Source organism: Leptonotus elevatus, chromosome 20, assembly GCF_054856555.1.
Source record: "Leptonotus elevatus isolate MCC_2025b chromosome 20, RoL_Lele_1.0, whole genome shotgun sequence".
Lineage (NCBI taxonomy): Eukaryota > Metazoa > Chordata > Actinopteri > Syngnathiformes > Syngnathidae > Leptonotus > Leptonotus elevatus.
The window spans coordinates 12,898,511-12,916,951 of record NC_141258.1 but is presented as its reverse complement, the minus strand read 5'-3'; the positions used below and the strand labels follow the sequence as shown (position 1 = coordinate 12,916,951).

The 18,441-nt window shown below is 39.8% G+C and overlaps 1 protein-coding gene and 1 pseudogene across 3 annotated transcripts in view; both read right to left on the bottom strand.

Moving 5' to 3' along the window:
* Positions 1–4,176: 4,176 nt before the first annotated feature.
* LOC147157123 (E3 ubiquitin-protein ligase TRIM35-like) lies at positions 4,177–6,295 on the bottom strand (annotated as a pseudogene). The gene is made up of 2 exons (XR_015091875.1): positions 6,187–6,295; positions 4,177–5,940 (listed from the first exon to the last, which is right to left on the bottom strand). The product of XR_015091875.1 is annotated as an E3 ubiquitin-protein ligase TRIM35-like (transcript).
* Positions 6,296–6,543: 248 nt separating this feature from the next.
* Positions 6,544–18,441, bottom strand: part of fasn (fatty acid synthase) — a 28,434-nt gene continuing 16,536 nt past the window's right edge. For both annotated transcript variants that reach the window (XM_086065346.1, XM_086065345.1), the window contains exons 22-42: positions 17,438–17,754; positions 16,938–17,336; positions 16,486–16,650; positions 16,257–16,372; positions 15,136–15,290; positions 14,744–14,947; positions 14,478–14,628; positions 12,844–13,022; positions 12,514–12,633; positions 12,246–12,368; positions 11,908–12,131; positions 11,561–11,762; positions 11,313–11,464; positions 10,801–10,892; positions 10,317–10,711; positions 10,009–10,200; positions 8,930–9,139; positions 8,597–8,808; positions 8,190–8,288; positions 7,824–8,075; positions 6,544–7,746 (exon numbers count right to left, since the gene is read on the bottom strand). In XM_086065346.1, coding sequence (XP_085921472.1) covers positions 7,609–7,746; positions 7,824–8,075; positions 8,190–8,288; positions 8,597–8,808; positions 8,930–9,139; positions 10,009–10,200; positions 10,317–10,711; positions 10,801–10,892; positions 11,313–11,464; positions 11,561–11,762; positions 11,908–12,131; positions 12,246–12,368; positions 12,514–12,633; positions 12,844–13,022; positions 14,478–14,628; positions 14,744–14,947; positions 15,136–15,290; positions 16,257–16,372; positions 16,486–16,650; positions 16,938–17,336; positions 17,438–17,754 — 4,097 coding nt within the window. In that variant the 3' untranslated portion in view covers positions 6,544–7,608. The remainder of the gene's footprint in view (positions 7,747–7,823; positions 8,076–8,189; positions 8,289–8,596; positions 8,809–8,929; positions 9,140–10,008; positions 10,201–10,316; positions 10,712–10,800; positions 10,893–11,312; positions 11,465–11,560; positions 11,763–11,907; positions 12,132–12,245; positions 12,369–12,513; positions 12,634–12,843; positions 13,023–14,477; positions 14,629–14,743; positions 14,948–15,135; positions 15,291–16,256; positions 16,373–16,485; positions 16,651–16,937; positions 17,337–17,437; positions 17,755–18,441) is intronic.

The following is an 18,441-nucleotide window of genomic DNA, read 5'->3' as shown; positions in this document are numbered from 1 at the left end:
GTTCAAGGACCCCTTTGCCGTAAAGGCTGATGTTAGTCAGACAGCGTGGGACCCCGAGCCATTTCTTAATGTATGAGGTCATGTTTCGTTCCATCTTCTCCACCGTTGTTATTGGGACCTCATAGAGTGTGAGAGGCCACAATACTCGAGGGAGAAGACCAAATTGTAGGCACCAGAGCTTAAGTTTTCCTGGCAATAGTGTCTTATTAATGTTTTCCAGGCTGTTGAAAATGTCATTACCTAGTTGTTGTATTTGGTCCTTGTCCCTGAGGCTTGCATTGTACCACCTGCCTAGGCTTTTAACGGGTTGCTCAGACACTGTGGGTATTGGGTCATCACCATTGCAGAACTTCACCTTGATGATTGAGATGCTTCATGACTTGTTTGGCTTGATTTTCATCTGGGCCCACTTGATGTTCTCCTGCAGTTTTGCAAGTAATCGCCTAGTGCATGCTGCAGTAGTAGTCAGAATGGTTATGTCGTCCATGTATGTTCTGATAGGTGGAAAGCGGATCCCGTTCTTGTCTCGCTCACCACCCACCACCCATCTTGAGGCCCTGATGATGACCTCCATGGATATTGTGAATGCCAGGGGTGAGATAGTGATAGAGATATTGCCTACTTCTACACGCTGCCATGATGTTGTGTAGTCAGCTGTTGTGAAGCACAATCGCAGGTCTTCAAAGTAGGCTTTTATTAGTGTAGTGACAAATAATGGAATATGGAAGAAGTTGAAGGATTCCCAGAGGCGGTTATGGGGAACTGATCCAAAAGCATTAGCCAAGTCAAGGAAAGTGACATGGAGGTCTCTTTTGTCCTTCTTTGCTGCTTGGATCTGATGGCAGATCATACTGGTATGCTCCAAGCAGCCAGAAAACCCAGGAATGCCGGCCTTCTGTACAGATGTATCGATATACCTATTCTTCTCCAGGTAGGTGGATAGCCTCTGTGCTAACACGCTGAAAAAGATTTTGCCCTCAACATTGAGAAGACAGATTGGCCAAAATTGACTAATGTCTGTTGCATCCCTTTCTTTAGGAATTAATACACCTCCAGCCCTTCGCCACACCTTAGATATAATACTTTTTTATACTATACTTTCTGTATCTCAGTAATGCTGCCAGACAGGAAATATGACATACGGCTCCAAAAGTAAAGGAGTGATTGTCACATTTGGATGGGTTTCATTCAAGGTATGAAGATTGAAAATCTTTATTCATTACACAATCTGATTTAGTGAATGAAAAGCTTTGCTGTTTTGCGTATAATTTACTAATATTCAAGATGTTGAATTGAATTGAATTTGAATTTATTCGGGCAGCACCATGATTGCCACAAATAAGAACAAACTGTCAAATGAACAAACAAATTCAATTAAACATACATCCAGTATATATATATATATATATATATATATATATATATATATGTATTTATTTATTTTTACGCAATTTCAACCGAGGGGTTTAGGGCTGAAGCTAAAAGCTTATAATTGCCCTGGCCTAACCGATCTCACTTTCTTAATTTTAACCTATTTCAGCAACCAAAATGCAATACAAGATATGTGACCATCTCCACAAATATACAATATTTTTTGTCAAGAAAGTGCCCCAGTGGCCTAATGGATAAGGCACTGCCCTCCTAAGACAGGGATTGTGTGTTCAAGTCCCATCTGGGGTGTTTCTGGAGTTGGAGTTGGTCTTATGGTGGAATGTTTACAGTAAATCTGCCAGGCAAGAAATTTAATATACACTCTAAATTTAAATAACAAAGATGGCGGATTCCGATAAATTGTTCTGGTTCGATTCAATTATGGATTTATTTATTATATACATACTAAGAACAATGCACATAACTTCCCCCCTATCACCCATATTTTTCATGCCGGCTTGTACACACGTTCTGTGCTGATGTCCATAAATGGATAAAAAAGAAAATCCAATTTTTTCCAGATTGTATTTCTCTGAATGACATAACATTCAATATGATACTAGAAACAAAGATGACAAAGTTTGCTGCAATGTAATTCTCTGTCTCTCCGAGTTTTTTATTCATGAGAACATAATTTTTAAATCATCTCCCAAATGTATAGTTTTTCTAAGTTAATTCATTTTATACCTGACATCTCTTGAATAATTAAAATGTACAAAAGCACAAAACAAATACATGCATATTTAAAAGAATTCCCTACTGAATTGTGTAATTTTTTTAGTTTCCCCCCTACTTTTTGTATTTCTTTATCATTGGTACTTTTTGTTATTCTATATTATTGATCTTAACACTTCTATGATGTTCAGTCATTGTTCTATATTTGTATTGATGGACCCATACATGATATTCCTTCTGGTTTTCTCGTGTTGTTTGACACATGCAAAGAATAATTGATGTCATGTTTATTCTGTAAACTAAACTACAATAAAGTTAATTGGAAAAAAACTACTCAGGCGCCAACAAAACCACATTTTATTAATCAACAATAGCATAGAAAAATCTGATCTTTCAACCTGGCATATTCCAGCACCCTCAGATTGCTCAGGATCAGAAAGAACATTATTTTATTGTAATAGCCGGTATAGGTACCGGATGTACTCGGGAGGTCAGATCGGCACCTGCACCTGTTGACGACGTCACGCCATGGCAACGCCACTCGGACAATGAACATTTGTGTGCGATGTGCATCCCTCAGACTTATTATGATTGTATTGTCAATTTCACTGTTGGGAGAAGTGAAGCCGCTGCGAGTGCCATGGCGGCCATCTTACGTTGCCACTTTATTAGTGCTTATAGCTTGAAAACAATTATTTCTCTGCTTTGTTATTCTTTTCATATGTTTAAGTCCGTGGTGCTTCTTCACGGCTTTATTTTTATTTGTTGAGTCAGTTTGTCTCAAACTGTTGTCTCCATATTACAGACACAAACTGTAGATTTGAGATGGCTTCAATTGTACAGGTATAATATTGTAAGAGGATTTATTTTCATATTGTTACATGTATTTGTAGGGGATCTATTTTGTTTTTGATTTGGGGGTAAGGAATTACATTATTATAAATGAAAGTGATTGACGGAAGGATACATTGAAAAATGAGGGAGAAGCATTTGTGACGGTTGTTGTGTTGGCTGGAGAATGAGACGAGGAAATAAAGTTGTGCTGGAGATATTCCCTCTCCAAATGCTGTTTTTTTCCCCCCACGACCTTCGTTTGAGTGATACACATACACTCTCGACTTCCCAAAGATACAAAGTTACGTTATGTATTAGCTTCTAAAAATTCCCACCTCCGTATTTTTTTAACAATGAATATTATTTAAACAACAAATAGCATACAAAACGTATAGAAAAAAAGAATAGGGACTGTTCTGCCCTTCAGTTGAGCTTTGGTTTGTTTAATGTTTATGCTGACTCTTAATTTGAAAGCTATGTATGGGGCCATTATCGTAGCAAAACTATTTACAAATGCATTATTGATTCTTTTGTTTGCTTTTACTTGCTTATATCTGTTAATTAATTTATCTCAAGTATTGAGCAGGGGTGAAAGTGGGGAATTGGAGGCACCCTATTAAGGCAAGTTATAAAGTGTCTGAAGTCCTCTTATTTATGTTTAACAAATTTAAAACATCATCATAAATCATGCTGTTTCTACGAAGTACAGTCTCAAATGTTCTACAATTTGCGGGAACGTTTTTTGGGAGGAGTAGTATGGCAGCCTTGTGGCTTCAAAAGTCTTGGCCTATCGGCTATCTACTTTCCAATATATACAGAACAGTGAGCCGAACCATGAAAACCATAAGCAGTCAGTAATGGGCTCTGGGTGGCGGAGTGGTCCAGGACCAAGTAGCCTTGGATACAGAGTGCCGTTCGAGGCGGGCTGTCACATGGGTTGGACTTAAACGTTTGACTCCGCCCACACAGATTTTTCCAAATGGTTTAAACAATTTTTTTTCCAACAAAAATTGCAGATTTAATAAGGCTCAGTCTTTTTTTTCTAGCAGTAATATTGATGGATTGAATAAATATTTAAATACAAAATATATATTGAAACAATCAAATAAATATGTCAATAAATAATCAATGAAATATTAAAAACATTAAAACAATATTGAATTATTAATATTGAGATAAATATTGAGATAAAAAAATACATCAATATTAAAATAAATAAATACTGAAATAATTGAATAAACAGTCAAGGCACTTTATTCCATTTTGGAATACACATCTTGACATTTCATTCAGAATGAGTTCTTTCTTGCACATTCTTAACCAATGGCCTTAACTTAAAAAATACATATATATTTTTAAATAATTTATTGAACAGGTCAATCAATGTAAAATATGTGAGTGGGGAAAAAAATCTCATACAAAATGACTGACGACAATTGTAGGAGCTAAACATCTCCAATATCATCACTGACTTTGAGTCGTAACACGACATGCAAGTGGAATTATTTGCAGAGGAATTTTATCAGTTGTGTAAAAGAAAGGAAAAAAATTCATGTTGTCAGACAAATGTGGCCAATAGGAAGGTTCTGTTTTGCACAATTCAGTGTTTGTATGTGATTCAGAGTATAAAACTGATCTTTTTTTCATGTCCACATGAACTCGGATCTTCTGCAGCTTCACTGGCGGATTCCAAAATTCAAATGACTCCCCAAACGTTCTGTATTCATCATCATAAAATGCAATGCTCCATGTTTTTATGTCATGTGGCAAACAAGAATCACCCCATGCCACACCCAGTACCCAGTTTCTGTTGTCTCCCACCTCAACATCCCACATGTGCGTTTGTGAGACCAAAGCAGAACCAAGCACATATTTCCACTTGGACCTCTCTGGATTGTTTGGACGCTGATGTTCTTTTTGACGACTCACACTGGTCAGATCTTCAGACAGACTGAGATCCGGATCGGCCGTGTTTGGGTCCAGTATGACGGGTCTGTAGGAGACCATCTCCTTCATTCGTTCCCACACGCTGAACTTGAGGTTGCCCACATGCTTGACTTCGTCCAGCAGAGCTCCTGAGAGCAGTTTGGGCTCGTCGGGTAGCTTCTTGATTTTGGTCATCGTATTCTTGAAGTTCTTCATGAAAGAAACGGCGTCAGAGGTCAGCTGCTCCTCTGTGCTTCTGATCGCGTCTGTCACGCGGCCATGTCTCTGCTGAGAGCCTGAATCTTCTCCTTCATCATCCAACTCTTCTCCTCCTCTTCCTCCCTCACAGCAGACAACCTGGCCTCCTCCTCAGCCTGCAAGAAGCGACGAAGCTCCTCGAAATCCATCTTAATCTTGTTTTCCACCTGCTCCCTCTGAACCTTGATGTACGTCGCTTGTTCATTGCAGTTGTCTCTTGTCTCAATGTAATCTTTCAGTATTTTCTTTGCGTCCTGCAGGCCGTCCTGGAGTTTGTCTTTGTGATCTTCGTGAACTTCAATGAAGGGACAGAACTTGTGGCCAGCGTGGATTTTTGCATCTTTGCAGATGTGGCACACAAGCTCCTGGTGGTCCACACAGAAAAGTTTCAGTTTCTCCTTGTGCAAGCTGCAGATGTCGTCGGACTCCACTGAGACTTGTGAAAAGGCCTCACACATGTTCTTCAGGGCCAAGTTCAGACGTACATCAATTGATCTAAACTCCGTCCTACAGACTGGACACGTTCGATCTCCTTTCTGCTCCCACCACTGCTGTACACACGCACGACAGAAGTTGTGACTACACGGCAGCATGACAGGATCTTTAAAGATCTCCAAACAGGTTGGACATTGGAGATGGTCCTCAGCTCGGCTGGCCATCGTTCCTTGCGAAGATACCGACTCTGTCGACAAGCTTCCAACGTTCACTCTCAAGAGAGCCGCAGCGCAGTCACGAGTGAAGGAAATATTTGGAAAAAGTCCCCAAGTACACTTCCTGCTTTCGTTTTCTGACTTGACTGCAGCCACACCCTGTTATCTACGATCACACAAAAACGATTTATTAACACTTGCACATAAAAAAATAATATTTATCCAACATTAGAGTAAAATCAAGTCCGTAATAAAAACAAAAAACAAAGCACATCAGTTCCATCTATAGTCGACGTGAAAGAAAAGGAAGGAAAAACTGAGTCCTGAATGCAAACTTGCTCAGAAAAGAAAAAAAAAGTTTAAAAAATAAGAAGAGGAGGAGAAAGGGTGTTGAAAGGAAATAGCCGCTTACCCGTCCTGCTTGGTGCTCGATGTGCAGCAAACAATCAAAAAACAAACCAAACAGCTCACCTTAAACATTAGACAAACCCACCAAACTCGCTTTACCACATTGCAAAACTCCGCGTCTCTTTTGGTAAATTTTCCTTTCAAAATGAAAACACCAACATTGAAATACAGCTTTCAATTTTTATTAAAATCTTAACTTCCTGCAGGTGCTCCCACACAAACAAACCTCAATGTGTCAGTGTAAAAAACGTATATTAATCACTATCAATATGATCAATGTGCCACGTCAAACCCTTTTTACCATGTTTTGATTAAAACATCACATCACTTATTTCCAGAAAAATCACAGTTCCATGAAAAATTTAGTGAGAAGCTTTTATTATATACATAGTCAGAAACACATTGTAGCATAAATTCAAAAAAAGTTGTTCTGTCCTCTGACACTCAATCCTTCATTGACCAGATCACAAGTCTCAAGAGATCATGTTAGCTGTTGCTTGCAGGGGACCAGCGTGCTTACTGGAGGTCATGAACCTGACAAGGTTCAAACTAAGACAACACAGACATCAAAGATCCCAGTACACTCAAACGCATCTGGGGGCATGAAAGTTTGCATACAACAGGTGTTAGTAACGAAAAACGTGCGTACCAACCAGTACTTGTAGGTTTATAAAGAGTAATACTTGTGTCCAACAGCATACTCATGTTGTTTTTTTTTTTACCCTGTAACGATACCACTACCACAAAAGGTCCTTGTGTCTTACATTATTCAGGAGGACAAGGATTTTGCCAGGGAAAATAAATCAGCTGAACTCCCCGTTCTCACCTCTTAAGATCACAACGTGGTCCACTGTGACCTTATTTCATTATGAGTTGGGTGAGCTCTTTTTGATGAGAATGCATATTCAGCAAAAAATATTCCAATTGTGAAATAATACTGACAGTGATGCAGCAAACATATGTTTAGTGCGGCTTTTTGTGACATTCCATTATTGTATGTGATTATCCTTGTTATAATATCCTGTATCATAATGTGCAAAACAGTGTTAGATAAAAAAATATGTAAAATTATGACTTTTTATTGTTAACTTCCAATGTAGAAATTCCTTAAAATGCAATCAAGGACACTTCAGTTCTTCTGTTCACAGCACGTAACTTCTGCCCAGTCAGGTAAGACCGCAGCTTCAGCAAGCTTGGAGGGAAAGTGAAATTCTTTTGATTCAATGTTTAAAAAAAACAACAACCATTAAATAATAAGGAAATTGTTAAATATTGGTCAATATAGCAAAATGGCACAAAATGTAAACATGTTGTGCAAAACTTAGGATATTCCCAAAATTAAACAAAGCTAACCATCCATATACTAAGATATTATGGGTAGGGAACGTTGCGGAACTGGATGTGTTGTTGAAGGGTTTTTTTTTTTTTAACCCTCCCTTGCGGTGACTCTTGGCTCAGCCAGCGAGTTGTGAATGATGCTGCTGATGGAGTCCACTCCCTCTCCTTCCAAAAATGTGTGGTGGTCGCCCTCAATGACGTGGACTGACACTTTGCCGTCACATACCTGAAAAAAAAAAAACACAATATGATATGTAATATGTAAATACATGTCAGCATAGTGATACTTGATTACTACGTTACCTCGCCCAGCTTGTAGTCGGCTCCCAGGCTTTGCCCGTATTCGCTGCTGGTTTTGGCACGCAGTAGCAACACGTTGCCGTTGTATTTGGTAGCGGGGACATAACTGTCGGCTGCCTTCAACTTGCTGTAAAATGTGGAGGCCGCAAAGTTCAGCAAGTCCCGGCTCATGTTCTTGTGCGTGGATGTGATGAGGTCCACGGCCATGTTGACACGAGCCTCCAAGTCCGGCAGCGGCAGAAGCGTGTCCAGAAGCTGGTGACAAAGCGAGAGAGATGAAAACAAGTTTGTGATAAAGGGCTGGTAAAGAAAAATGTGATGACGCCACAGATGTGGTGGTGCTCGTTTACATGCCAGAAAGTTCTTTACCTTGCTGTACTCCGTGTCCGTAAACTGTTGGATGAAGGCGCACATGGCTTCCGTTTCAGCCTCAGATTCTTTGTCTGGGGTCAGCTTGGCCCTGTAGCTCTGAAAAACCAAAAACTTTGTTAAATGTCATTTCCCTCACAAGATGGATAAAGTTTCTCAACTATTTATCGAACCATCTATCCATAGTGGGTATAAAAAATCTACACACCCTTGTTCAGGTTTTCTGCAGGTGTCATCAATTCAGGTTTTTATTTTTACAAAATACGTTTAATAACTTAATGCTTTTTATTGACCCGAGAAAACCCTGTTAATGCTGATCACTGCTGTCTGAGAGATCTTAAAGAAACCTTCTCTTAAATTTTGTCCAGAACTAAATCATTTTGTGCGAGTGTATTGCCACCTCTCACCTGTGTATAGGCTGCCACGTATGAGTGCGATCCATCAAACAGGAAGAGATTCTCCACGGGCAGTTTCTGGTTCTGCAACTGAGTGCACATTTCAAACGCCACGCAGGCGCCAAATGAGTAGCCGGCGATTTGGTAAAGCCCGTCTGGCTGAACCCGTCTGATGCAATCCACGTAGTACGCCGCTAGAGACTGGATGCTGTCCAGCGGAGCAGCTGGGGAAGGAAGTGATGAACTTGATGAATACATTTTTCATGTCAGTCTCATCATACAAAAATATGGTCATTTGTCTTAGAAGAGAAGGTGAAAGATATCCTCATGTATCACTGACAGTACCTTTGGTGCACTGCAAGCCATAGCAAGGCACGCTAAGCTTGGAGGCAAGTGTCTTGAAGGCAGCAATAGAGCCCTCTATTGGGTGGACAAGGAACAGCGGCCTTTCTTGGCTCTGCACGTCATTGAGGGATGCCACGGTGGGACCATCTGGGTTGACTAATAGCTCTGTCAGATTAGACTCCGACAAGGTTCGAATGACGTCCTTTTTCGCTGGAGCATGGAAATGTTTAAAACAGTGAAAAAAAAAAAGTGAGTTCATTTAAAGTTCCTTTAACGCCACAATTTTTTTTTTAACGGGTGATTAATGTCCGCCCCTTTCTTGGAAAGCCTGTACCAGAGGAATTCCAGTCTCAACACAGCAGACACGTGGACATCAAAATTTAGCACTAATAAAATTAATAATAATGCATATATTTGTGGAGACTGGGGTCAAGTTGTATTGTACAATTTTTAAAATTTGCAGAATTTCACAAATTACTTCATGTTAAAGATTAGATAGCTCTTAATATGAAAAGAAAAATGCACTGAGCTGTCACCAATGTCTTACAAATGCAATTGTGCCATCTAGTGGCAGAGGATGGCCTCAACACAAATCAATCACACTTGTTTTTAATTTTAACTTAATTTTATGAATTTATATGAAATTACTGTATCAATGACTAAATAATAGAGCCACATTTCTATTAGTTTAATATTTCCCCAATTTTATGTTAACAAGAGTATGAAAATTATAAAAAATATATTTTATTGTACATTTAGAAAAGATATAAAATTTGCCATTAATCATGAGTTAACTATTAAAGTCATGCGATTAATTATACTTAAAAATTATAATCAACTCACGCACATACAAAAACATTTTTAAAAAAAGAGGGAAAACAAAAAAAGAGCGAGAGCAATGATGATAACAAGTCAAATCGGTAACATTACCGAATGAACAATACTGAGCTCTCTCTCTCTCTCAAAAAAAAAAAATAATAATAATTTTTTGATCATCTGGCAACCCTAAAAAAAATACAACTTTTGAATTTGCAAGCAACAAAGAACGGTATGATGTCCATTCAGAAATGTAATGTTACCATTTGAACTTTCTGGCTTCTTATTGGACAGTTCACGGAGCTTGTTGATGGTAAGCTGCCGGATCTCCCTCATGGCCATAACGATGTCGTAGTCACGCTCAAGAGTCTGGCGAACTTCCACACCCATCAACGAGTCCAGGCCCAAGTCGGCCAATGAAGCATCGGCGTTCAGGCTACTGACATCTCGCACGCCTAAGGAGGAGGTGCATTAGATCGGTGGGTGTGGTCACCACATTTATCAAACCAAAATGATCCATTTTCATTCCATACATTAATATCCAAAATCAAATTGTGTCTCAGAGCATTACCCAGAATGTGAGCTACAGCGTCCACCAAATTCTTCTGGCTTCCCGCCTCGCTCTTCGCAACGGCCCGCTCCGCCAGCACAAAGCTCGACATCACAGGGCTGCGCTGGCACAGGAAGTGGTCGAGCACATCCAGGCAGGAGGCGATCCTCTGCGGCAGGGTGCCACCGATCACGACGTCATTGCCGCCCATCGTCTCCTGCACCACACCCACATCGCCAATGGCCCCCCATTGGACTGCCAGTCCAGGAAAGCCATCGTGACGCCGCTTCTCACACACGCGCTCCATGGCAGAGTTGGCGTAACCGTAATTACTTTGGCCAGCATTGCCCCGGCCGCAGCTGACCGATGAGAATGCGACAAAGTGAGCCAGTTGTGGGCAGGATTTTCTTGTGATTCTGGAGAGGGGGTGGAAACATCTCAGTAACATTCATTTGAATCGGCTCCTTTCATTTTCTTTACTGCTCAAGAGGAAGGGACGTCTTACTTGTCTAGGTTCAAGGTGCCATCGTATTTTGGTTTGTTAACGTCAAGGAACTCCTGAGGAGTCAGATTCTCCAACATGCCATCTTGCAAAACCTGCAGACAGGAGAAACTCAATAAGGACTGTAAAAATACAAGGGATGTTGAATACCACTTTTTTTCAGACTGATACCAGAATGAGTACTCAACTCAAGTAAGTCACCGACACTCTAGTGATTTTGATAAATAACCACCCCCACCCAAAAAAAAAACACTCTTTTTTTTTTAGAAAAACCTGTAGTCAATAGTGGAATAATTGTTTCCTTAATTATGCATGAGAATAGAAAATTGCCTTTTATTGCATGCAATTTTAAGGAAAATTGCTATAATAGTGCTTTATTTTATATATCAAAAATACTAGTGGTACTTGTTACCGGTATCACTGAATACTCAAGAGTTGAGTGCTCGTGCTGGAATCGGTCTTAAAAAAAACCGAACATCTGTACTATTTTCCATCAGGACTGAAGAGTATGTTACCATGGCAAGGTGGAAGACCCCACCGACTGGACCCAGCCTGCAGGCCTCAGCAATGAGCTTTTCCACTCCCTCAAGCGTGCTCACGTCACTTGTTGACACCAACACCTCCACATTCTGACTTTGCCATTCACTCACACGCTTTGCCTGGTAACCTAAAAAACGGACGAAATATAAAAAAACAAAACCTCAACACAGTACATCACGGTGACTGCTATTGCACGCTGCAGTCTGTTCTCATTATGTCTTACCGTTCCTGATCCCAGATCTGGAAGTTAGCACCAGTTTGCGGGCTCCTTTTTCAGTCAACCACTGTGCGAGCTCGAGGCCGAAGCCCCCAAGCCCCCCAGTGATGATGTAAGAGTGGGAGGCCAGGCAGTAGGTGCGTCGGAGGGCTGGGATCGTTAAAGGGGAAGCAGTATGGGCTGATGTGTCCGTCTCCTCGTGACACACCTGTGCGGGCAAAACAGTCAGTAGATGCATCTGGATTAACCCCTATGCTTTTTCAATGAATTCTAGATGCATTCTAAAACCTATTTGAATGGTTGATTTTTGGTGAATTGTTAAAGACTTCGTTTGATGGTCAAGTGTGACTGACCTTCAGAAGGACCTTGCCAATATGTTTTCCCTGGGCCATGTATCTAAATGCCTCCTCGACTTGGTCCCTCTCAAACACGGTGGTCTTTAGAGGCTGGACGACACCTCCTGCGATGCCCTCCTGAAGCAGCTGTGACACTTCCTCCCACTCACGATTGCCTTCTTCAAAGAGAGCATCCAGCAAGATGCCGTGGAATGCCACATTCTTCAAGAACAGAGCCATGCCTGGAGAGACGAACATTTGACTCAGTTCACGAACCAAAACCCAACGTCGTGTGTGTGTGCTTTTCTTCTTTTTTTTTACATCAAGCCTCAGTTGCTATCTGACTTCTTACTGACCAAGAGGAGAGTTGTTGGACAGGTCGTATTTGCCTATCTCCAGGAATCGTCCGTGTCGTGCAAGACATCGAATACTAGCTTGTAGCTTCTCCTCAGCCAGAGAGTTTAGCACCACATTCACACCTGAAACACATTACACAGTGTTATAAATGGACCACATACATTATATGGACAAACATTAGAACACCCACCCAAAAAAAAAATACAGTTGCTTTCCTGCTGCTTCACTAACCCAGACTATTTATCATTAAAGATGGATTGCACAAACCTTTGCCCTGAGTGTGGAGAAGGACGTGCTGTTCAAAAGACGCGTCTCTGGAATTAGCAAAAGAGGTTGCAGAGAGCTGGGGGAACCTCTCCTGCAGGTAAGCGCGCTTCTCCGCTGATCCTACAGACATAAAAGTCAAGAAAAAGCTTTGTTTGGTGTGTATCGACATAAATGAGAATATTCATTGCACCTTTAAAAAGTATAATTTTAACATAAATTCCCCCGAAAATGTTGTAATTATTTGACGAGGGAATTTAACTTCCACATTAAAATACTGGCATCCATTTTAAAATCTATTTGAAACATCACATTCACCAATAACCAACTTACCAACTGTTGTGAAGACTGTGCAATTCTTGCTGAGTGCAATGGCAATGGCGGCCTGCCCAACACCACCTGATCCTGAGTGGATGAGAACACTCTCTCCAGAGCGCAACCTGCCGCGAACCACTAGAGAGTAGTAGGCTGTGGCATAGACCACGGGCACGGAGGCTGCTTGCTCCAGAGTCCTGCATGTCCAGAGACATTCAATAGTAGCAGAACATCACTCTATAAACTTAAAACTCACTCCACTTCAGCAGTAAGACACTGATTGTGACGTGACATGCTAGACACGCCAAGCATACTAAATTGATTTTAATGTTTTAATTCATATTGCCATTGTGATTATTATCATCATGTATATTCTTAGTATTTTATCATGGTGTATTATGGTAGGCAATCATAAAGATCCTAAATGACCAGGAAACTATGTGGACATATGGTTACAAAAGAACAGTAATAAATGAATAAAAAATTAAATTAATATGTAAATAAATTAGGGGTGTCAGGCGATTATTATTTTTTTAAATCATAATTAATCGAATGACTTCAATTGTTAACTCACGATTAATCACAAATGTTATATCTGTTCTAAATGTACAATTAAATATTAGTGCTGTCAAAGTTAAAGCGTTAACTGATTAATTAATCACGAAAAATTATGGCATTAATCATGAATTAACGAAGATTAATCGCACATATCGCATATTAATTTTGACCTTATATTATCATTTAGCGTGACAGCGGATGGCTACGTTTAAGGTACCACAAGTTGCGTTTGAGCAACATAATTTCATGCATTAAAGTAAAGCATATAATGAATGTTTGTGAATCACATTTAGAATATTTGTTCATGTCAAACTATCGGGGTCATTTTTTTCCCATTTTAATTTATGAAAATAATTAACTGATTAGAAAAAGAGGAGGATGAGCGTGTGGAGTGGATCAAAAAATGTTGAAGACGTCCTCATAATATTAAATGTCAAAAGAATTAACACGTAACCGGTGCTCTTCAAATTTGGCGGGGAAAAAATGTTGATAAAAAAGCCTTTTTTATTAGGCGATTAATCAGAATTCTAAGATGTGATTAATCTGATTAAAAAACATAATCGTTTGACAGCTCTATTAAATATACAATACATTTTCAAGTTTTCCTCCTCTTGTCAACATACTTTTGTTAACATAAAAGTGGAAAAAATTTAAACTAATACAAATATGGCTACATCTTTTAGTCATTTCATAATAATTCATAAAGCTGAGTTAAATTAAAAAGAAGGACTGTGTGATATTGATTTATGTTGAGGTCATTTTCTTCATGACATGAAGTAACTTGTGAAATTACGCACATTTTTAAAATTGTAAAATACTTGACACCAGTCTCCACAAATATATTTATTATTATTAAATGTATTACTGCTAAATGTTGACACTGACGTGTCTGCTACGACTGGAATTCCCCCAGTACAGACTTCCCAGGTAAGGGGCGGTTACTAATCGCGCATTTAAAAAAATTAGTGGCATTAAAGGAACTTTAAATTAACGCACTCATTTTAACACCCCTAAAATGTTTTTTTTTAATGTCAAACAATTCAGATAACTTCACTGTCAGCTGTCTTTTTTCACCTATCAAATGTGATACTAACCAGCTCGAAGGGACACCCCAAAGGAATCTTTTATCAGCATCAACGGTTGTTGCCAAGCCTTTAGCAGGCAGAAGTCCCATCACACGTCGACTATCTGCATCACAACCAGAAAACTCCATGCCCAGCATGCACTGCTGCAGTGCCAAGTCCCCTGCACAGTGCAAACAGTATATATTTTTTGGTCAATAGGAATAACAGAATTTCCAGAACATTTTTATTAGAAACAAGAGCAAGATTAACAATTCAGTTTTCCATAGAGGATGTACCTGGAATAGCATCTGGTGGCAGTTTGCCCGTGGCGAGCATTATATCTCTGAAGTTGAGTGAGCTGTAGTAGACGCGACACAGCTGCACATTGGGGTTGCAGGGTACAAAATGGCGGAGTGGCGAGGCAATCCAGCTCAGTGACGAAAGGTCTCCCCGAGTCAATACGTTGACATAGGCATGCTCTGTCAACTCTTCATTTCGATCTTCAAAAACACAAAATAATTTACATTAGCCATGTTATATGTCCCTTCCAAATGTTCATGAACTGCTTTACACACACCCACATGAAAAAACAGTGTTTAACTTTAAATAACACAAGCATTGATAAGAAGCTTAACTTCCAACTAAACAATCAGGAAATAATCTGAATTAGTGCGTGCACATTTTGTACCAAGAGTTATTAGTTGGTGTCTGAAGACGCCCCAGCAGCCATCTCTGAATACGTTCATGACGAGGTCCCCCTTGAGCAGCGATTGCATGGATAATTCATCAAACTGGAACGCCTCTGCTTCTGATGGACCGTTTAGATTTGACACAAACGCACACCTGGGAAGCATGGCACAAACATGGACAATTAATAAAAAATAAGTTACAGTGCACAATCTGGATTGACCAAGTATATGTAGTAGATGTATATATACACAGTAGCTATAAAAGTCTAAACACCCCTTTTCCAGAGTCAGGTTTTTGTGATGATAAAAATAAATTACATCAAGCTTAATCATTTTATTTATTGATTTTTAATTTAATTTAATATTTTATTTAATTCCCCCCACCTTTTGTAAGGCCCCAGTTCTAACTGTGTGAGTGAGAGAGAAAGAGTGTGAGTGTGAGTGTGAAAGAGAGAGAGAACGATGCTTCACTATATGTATGGTGTTCTTTTGGTGGTGAACAGTGTTGTATTTCCACCAAAATATCTTTTGCAATTATGTCCAAAAGGTTCACCCTTGGTATTATTGAACCATAATAACTTCCCTAAAACCCGGGGCAAAATGTGTTATCTAGGTAGCATGAAGTCATGACCCTTAGCGCGCCCTAAGGGCTCATTGCCATAGTGATACCAACTCATGACATGACTAAAGTCAACAGTCTCGAACTTGGGTCTTAAACTGGACAATGATTTTAAACGGACGGCAAATTGGTACTATTGTTGAATCCATCTTAGGCAGCTAGCTAAGGTAAAGCTTTACTTTGCAAAATATTTAATGAAGTGATCGACAAGAAGTCAGTTGGTGACGTCCAACGACCAACTCCTTAATTTTGCACTAAATAAGTGTTTTACACAACATATACATTAAAAATACACCCTCTATTATGTAAATACATAGCGATGTGAGTGCTTTTACAAGCTGAATGCATCTACAAACACTTTTGACTCACAAAGGAATAACGTATTCAAAGGTCACTGAATTTCAAAGGGAAACTCCAGCACTTTGACCATTATGCCGAGCTATGAGTGAAATGACGAATGGTAGCTTGTTTATATTGAAGCAAGGCTGCGCTGTGCCATACCTTATTCGGAGACCACCTGGTTCCTGCCGCAGACAGTTGACCATTCCCACAACGCCACAGTGGGCCTGAGAAGCAGTCAACCACACTGGAGAATCTGAAGGCCCTGCAAGTGTTGCCTGTTCCAAGCGCAACAAAGAAACATTCAGAGAAAGCGGGACATTGTTTGACATTCTTACAAAAGGTGAAATAGTAGACATGAAAATATCCCAGCGGAAGCTGCGGAACATACCTTGAGTGTTTCCACCCACTTGTAGTCAGCACTATCAACAACAAGGACAACTGGTTGCTTGGCAGGAGTCCGAGAGCGACAGAGAAAGAGCACCGAGCCATAAAAAGACTTCCTGATGGCAACCAGGTTGAGTGAAGCCTCGGAAAACACTCTCTCCCACTCATCCTAGAGAGATGGAAAATATGATTGCCTTATATATTGTGTCAACACCATGCTTGAAAATGACATGCAACTTGTGTCAATTTCAATAAAGTTTCATGCTGCTGCTGTCACAAAAACTGGGTAAAGGAGTTACACCTTGATAAAAATGACACAGTTTTATTATAGGATGAGTAGTAATACCGATTTTCACTATTAATCAAAGATTCAGATTTTTAAATGAGCAAGTGACAGAATGCATACACAAAGAAGAAAAATATCTCTAAGAGGCTTTATGTCTCCTCTCTACTGACCTGTGTGAACAATCCTTGCTGACTGTTGTCACTGACACCAGAGAGGAAGCTGACTGTTTCCCCAAGTGTCTCCCCCTTAAGCAATGTGTGGAGGAGAACAAATCCCCCTTGCCTGGCTCCTGAAGCCAAATTTGTCACCAACAGATGAGGGTCTACCCTTAGAGGGCCCCAGGCATGGTTACACACCACCAAGTCAGCCCCTCCTACTGAACCTCCAGGAGCTGGGCCCAACATAGGGTCCCACTCTGCTGTCGTGACTCCAAGTTCCTCCAGGTTGCTCTGGTAGGGAACCAAAAGATCCTTGCTGGCTGCAGTGGCAACATAGTCCGCAAGCATCATGGGCTGGATATTGAGGAGTTCTATTACACGGGAGAAGAGCTGACCATCACTGGATAGTGCCTGACAAAAGGTTAAAAAAACAATTGCAAATATTCATGAACTGCAGACTTATTATATATTCTTGTAGTGACAATTCCCGCCCTATTTATTCTGTTTCTTACTTCCAAGATTTTGATCTTGCCAGGGGTGCTGTTTTCCATAGCAGTGTCCACACAGTGTCTGAGAGCTTGGTCATCCAGTAGGCCCCGTAGTAGACCGTCTTGCAGCAGACATGCCCTCTCATTTTCCACTGTCTGCTCCAGTTCTGAAATAAGGTTCCCATTCAGCTCCAGGTCACAGAGCATGCTGAGTAACCGGATCAAGCCAGGCTCAGAGGATTCAGGGCTGGGAAGGGAGCTTTCCGACACTCCCTGCAGCCCTGGGATACAGAGCTTCATACCATGAGGGGCCAACTTTTGCTGCAGTTTGTGGATTAATCCTAGATGGAGACAACGAGTCAAAGACAACATGGACAATGGGCTGATTAAGATATTTGTCTTTTGGAGGGTTTTACTTATTTATGGCTAACTAAAATATCAAAATGTGTATATAAAAACCAATAGGCTGTTCAGCAAGTTTTGTAATAAATAAATAAAAATTGTTAATAAAAACAACAACAAAGCCCAAAAGCTACACCTGAACCAAATTTTATTTATATATTTAAAAAAGATCATTATATATATATATATATATATCCTTGGGTGGGAAATTACAACATAGTGGTAAAATGCTCAAAAGAAGGTATTGTTAGTGGCATTAATGATATCAGCCATGTTCATTGTTTTTCTTATCTTAAAAATCCTCATCATAGCCCTGATCTTGCTGAACAATAGTACAAAAAAAACAACTTTAAAAACATTCTATGATCTATGAAATTTCTATGATGATATAAGAAATCCTATAATAAACTATAAATTCATAACATTGGATATAGCCGTAACAATGAAGTGATTTTTTTAAAATCACATCACAATGCAATGCCATGCTTTATTCTACTAAGAAAATAGGGTTTTAGATAGTGTTCATTTTGTCAACAAAAAAATAATTACCTCAACATACATTTTTCACCTAACTAAAATTAGACTCGACTAAAAGCCTCATTAAAAACAATAACTGGGACTAAATC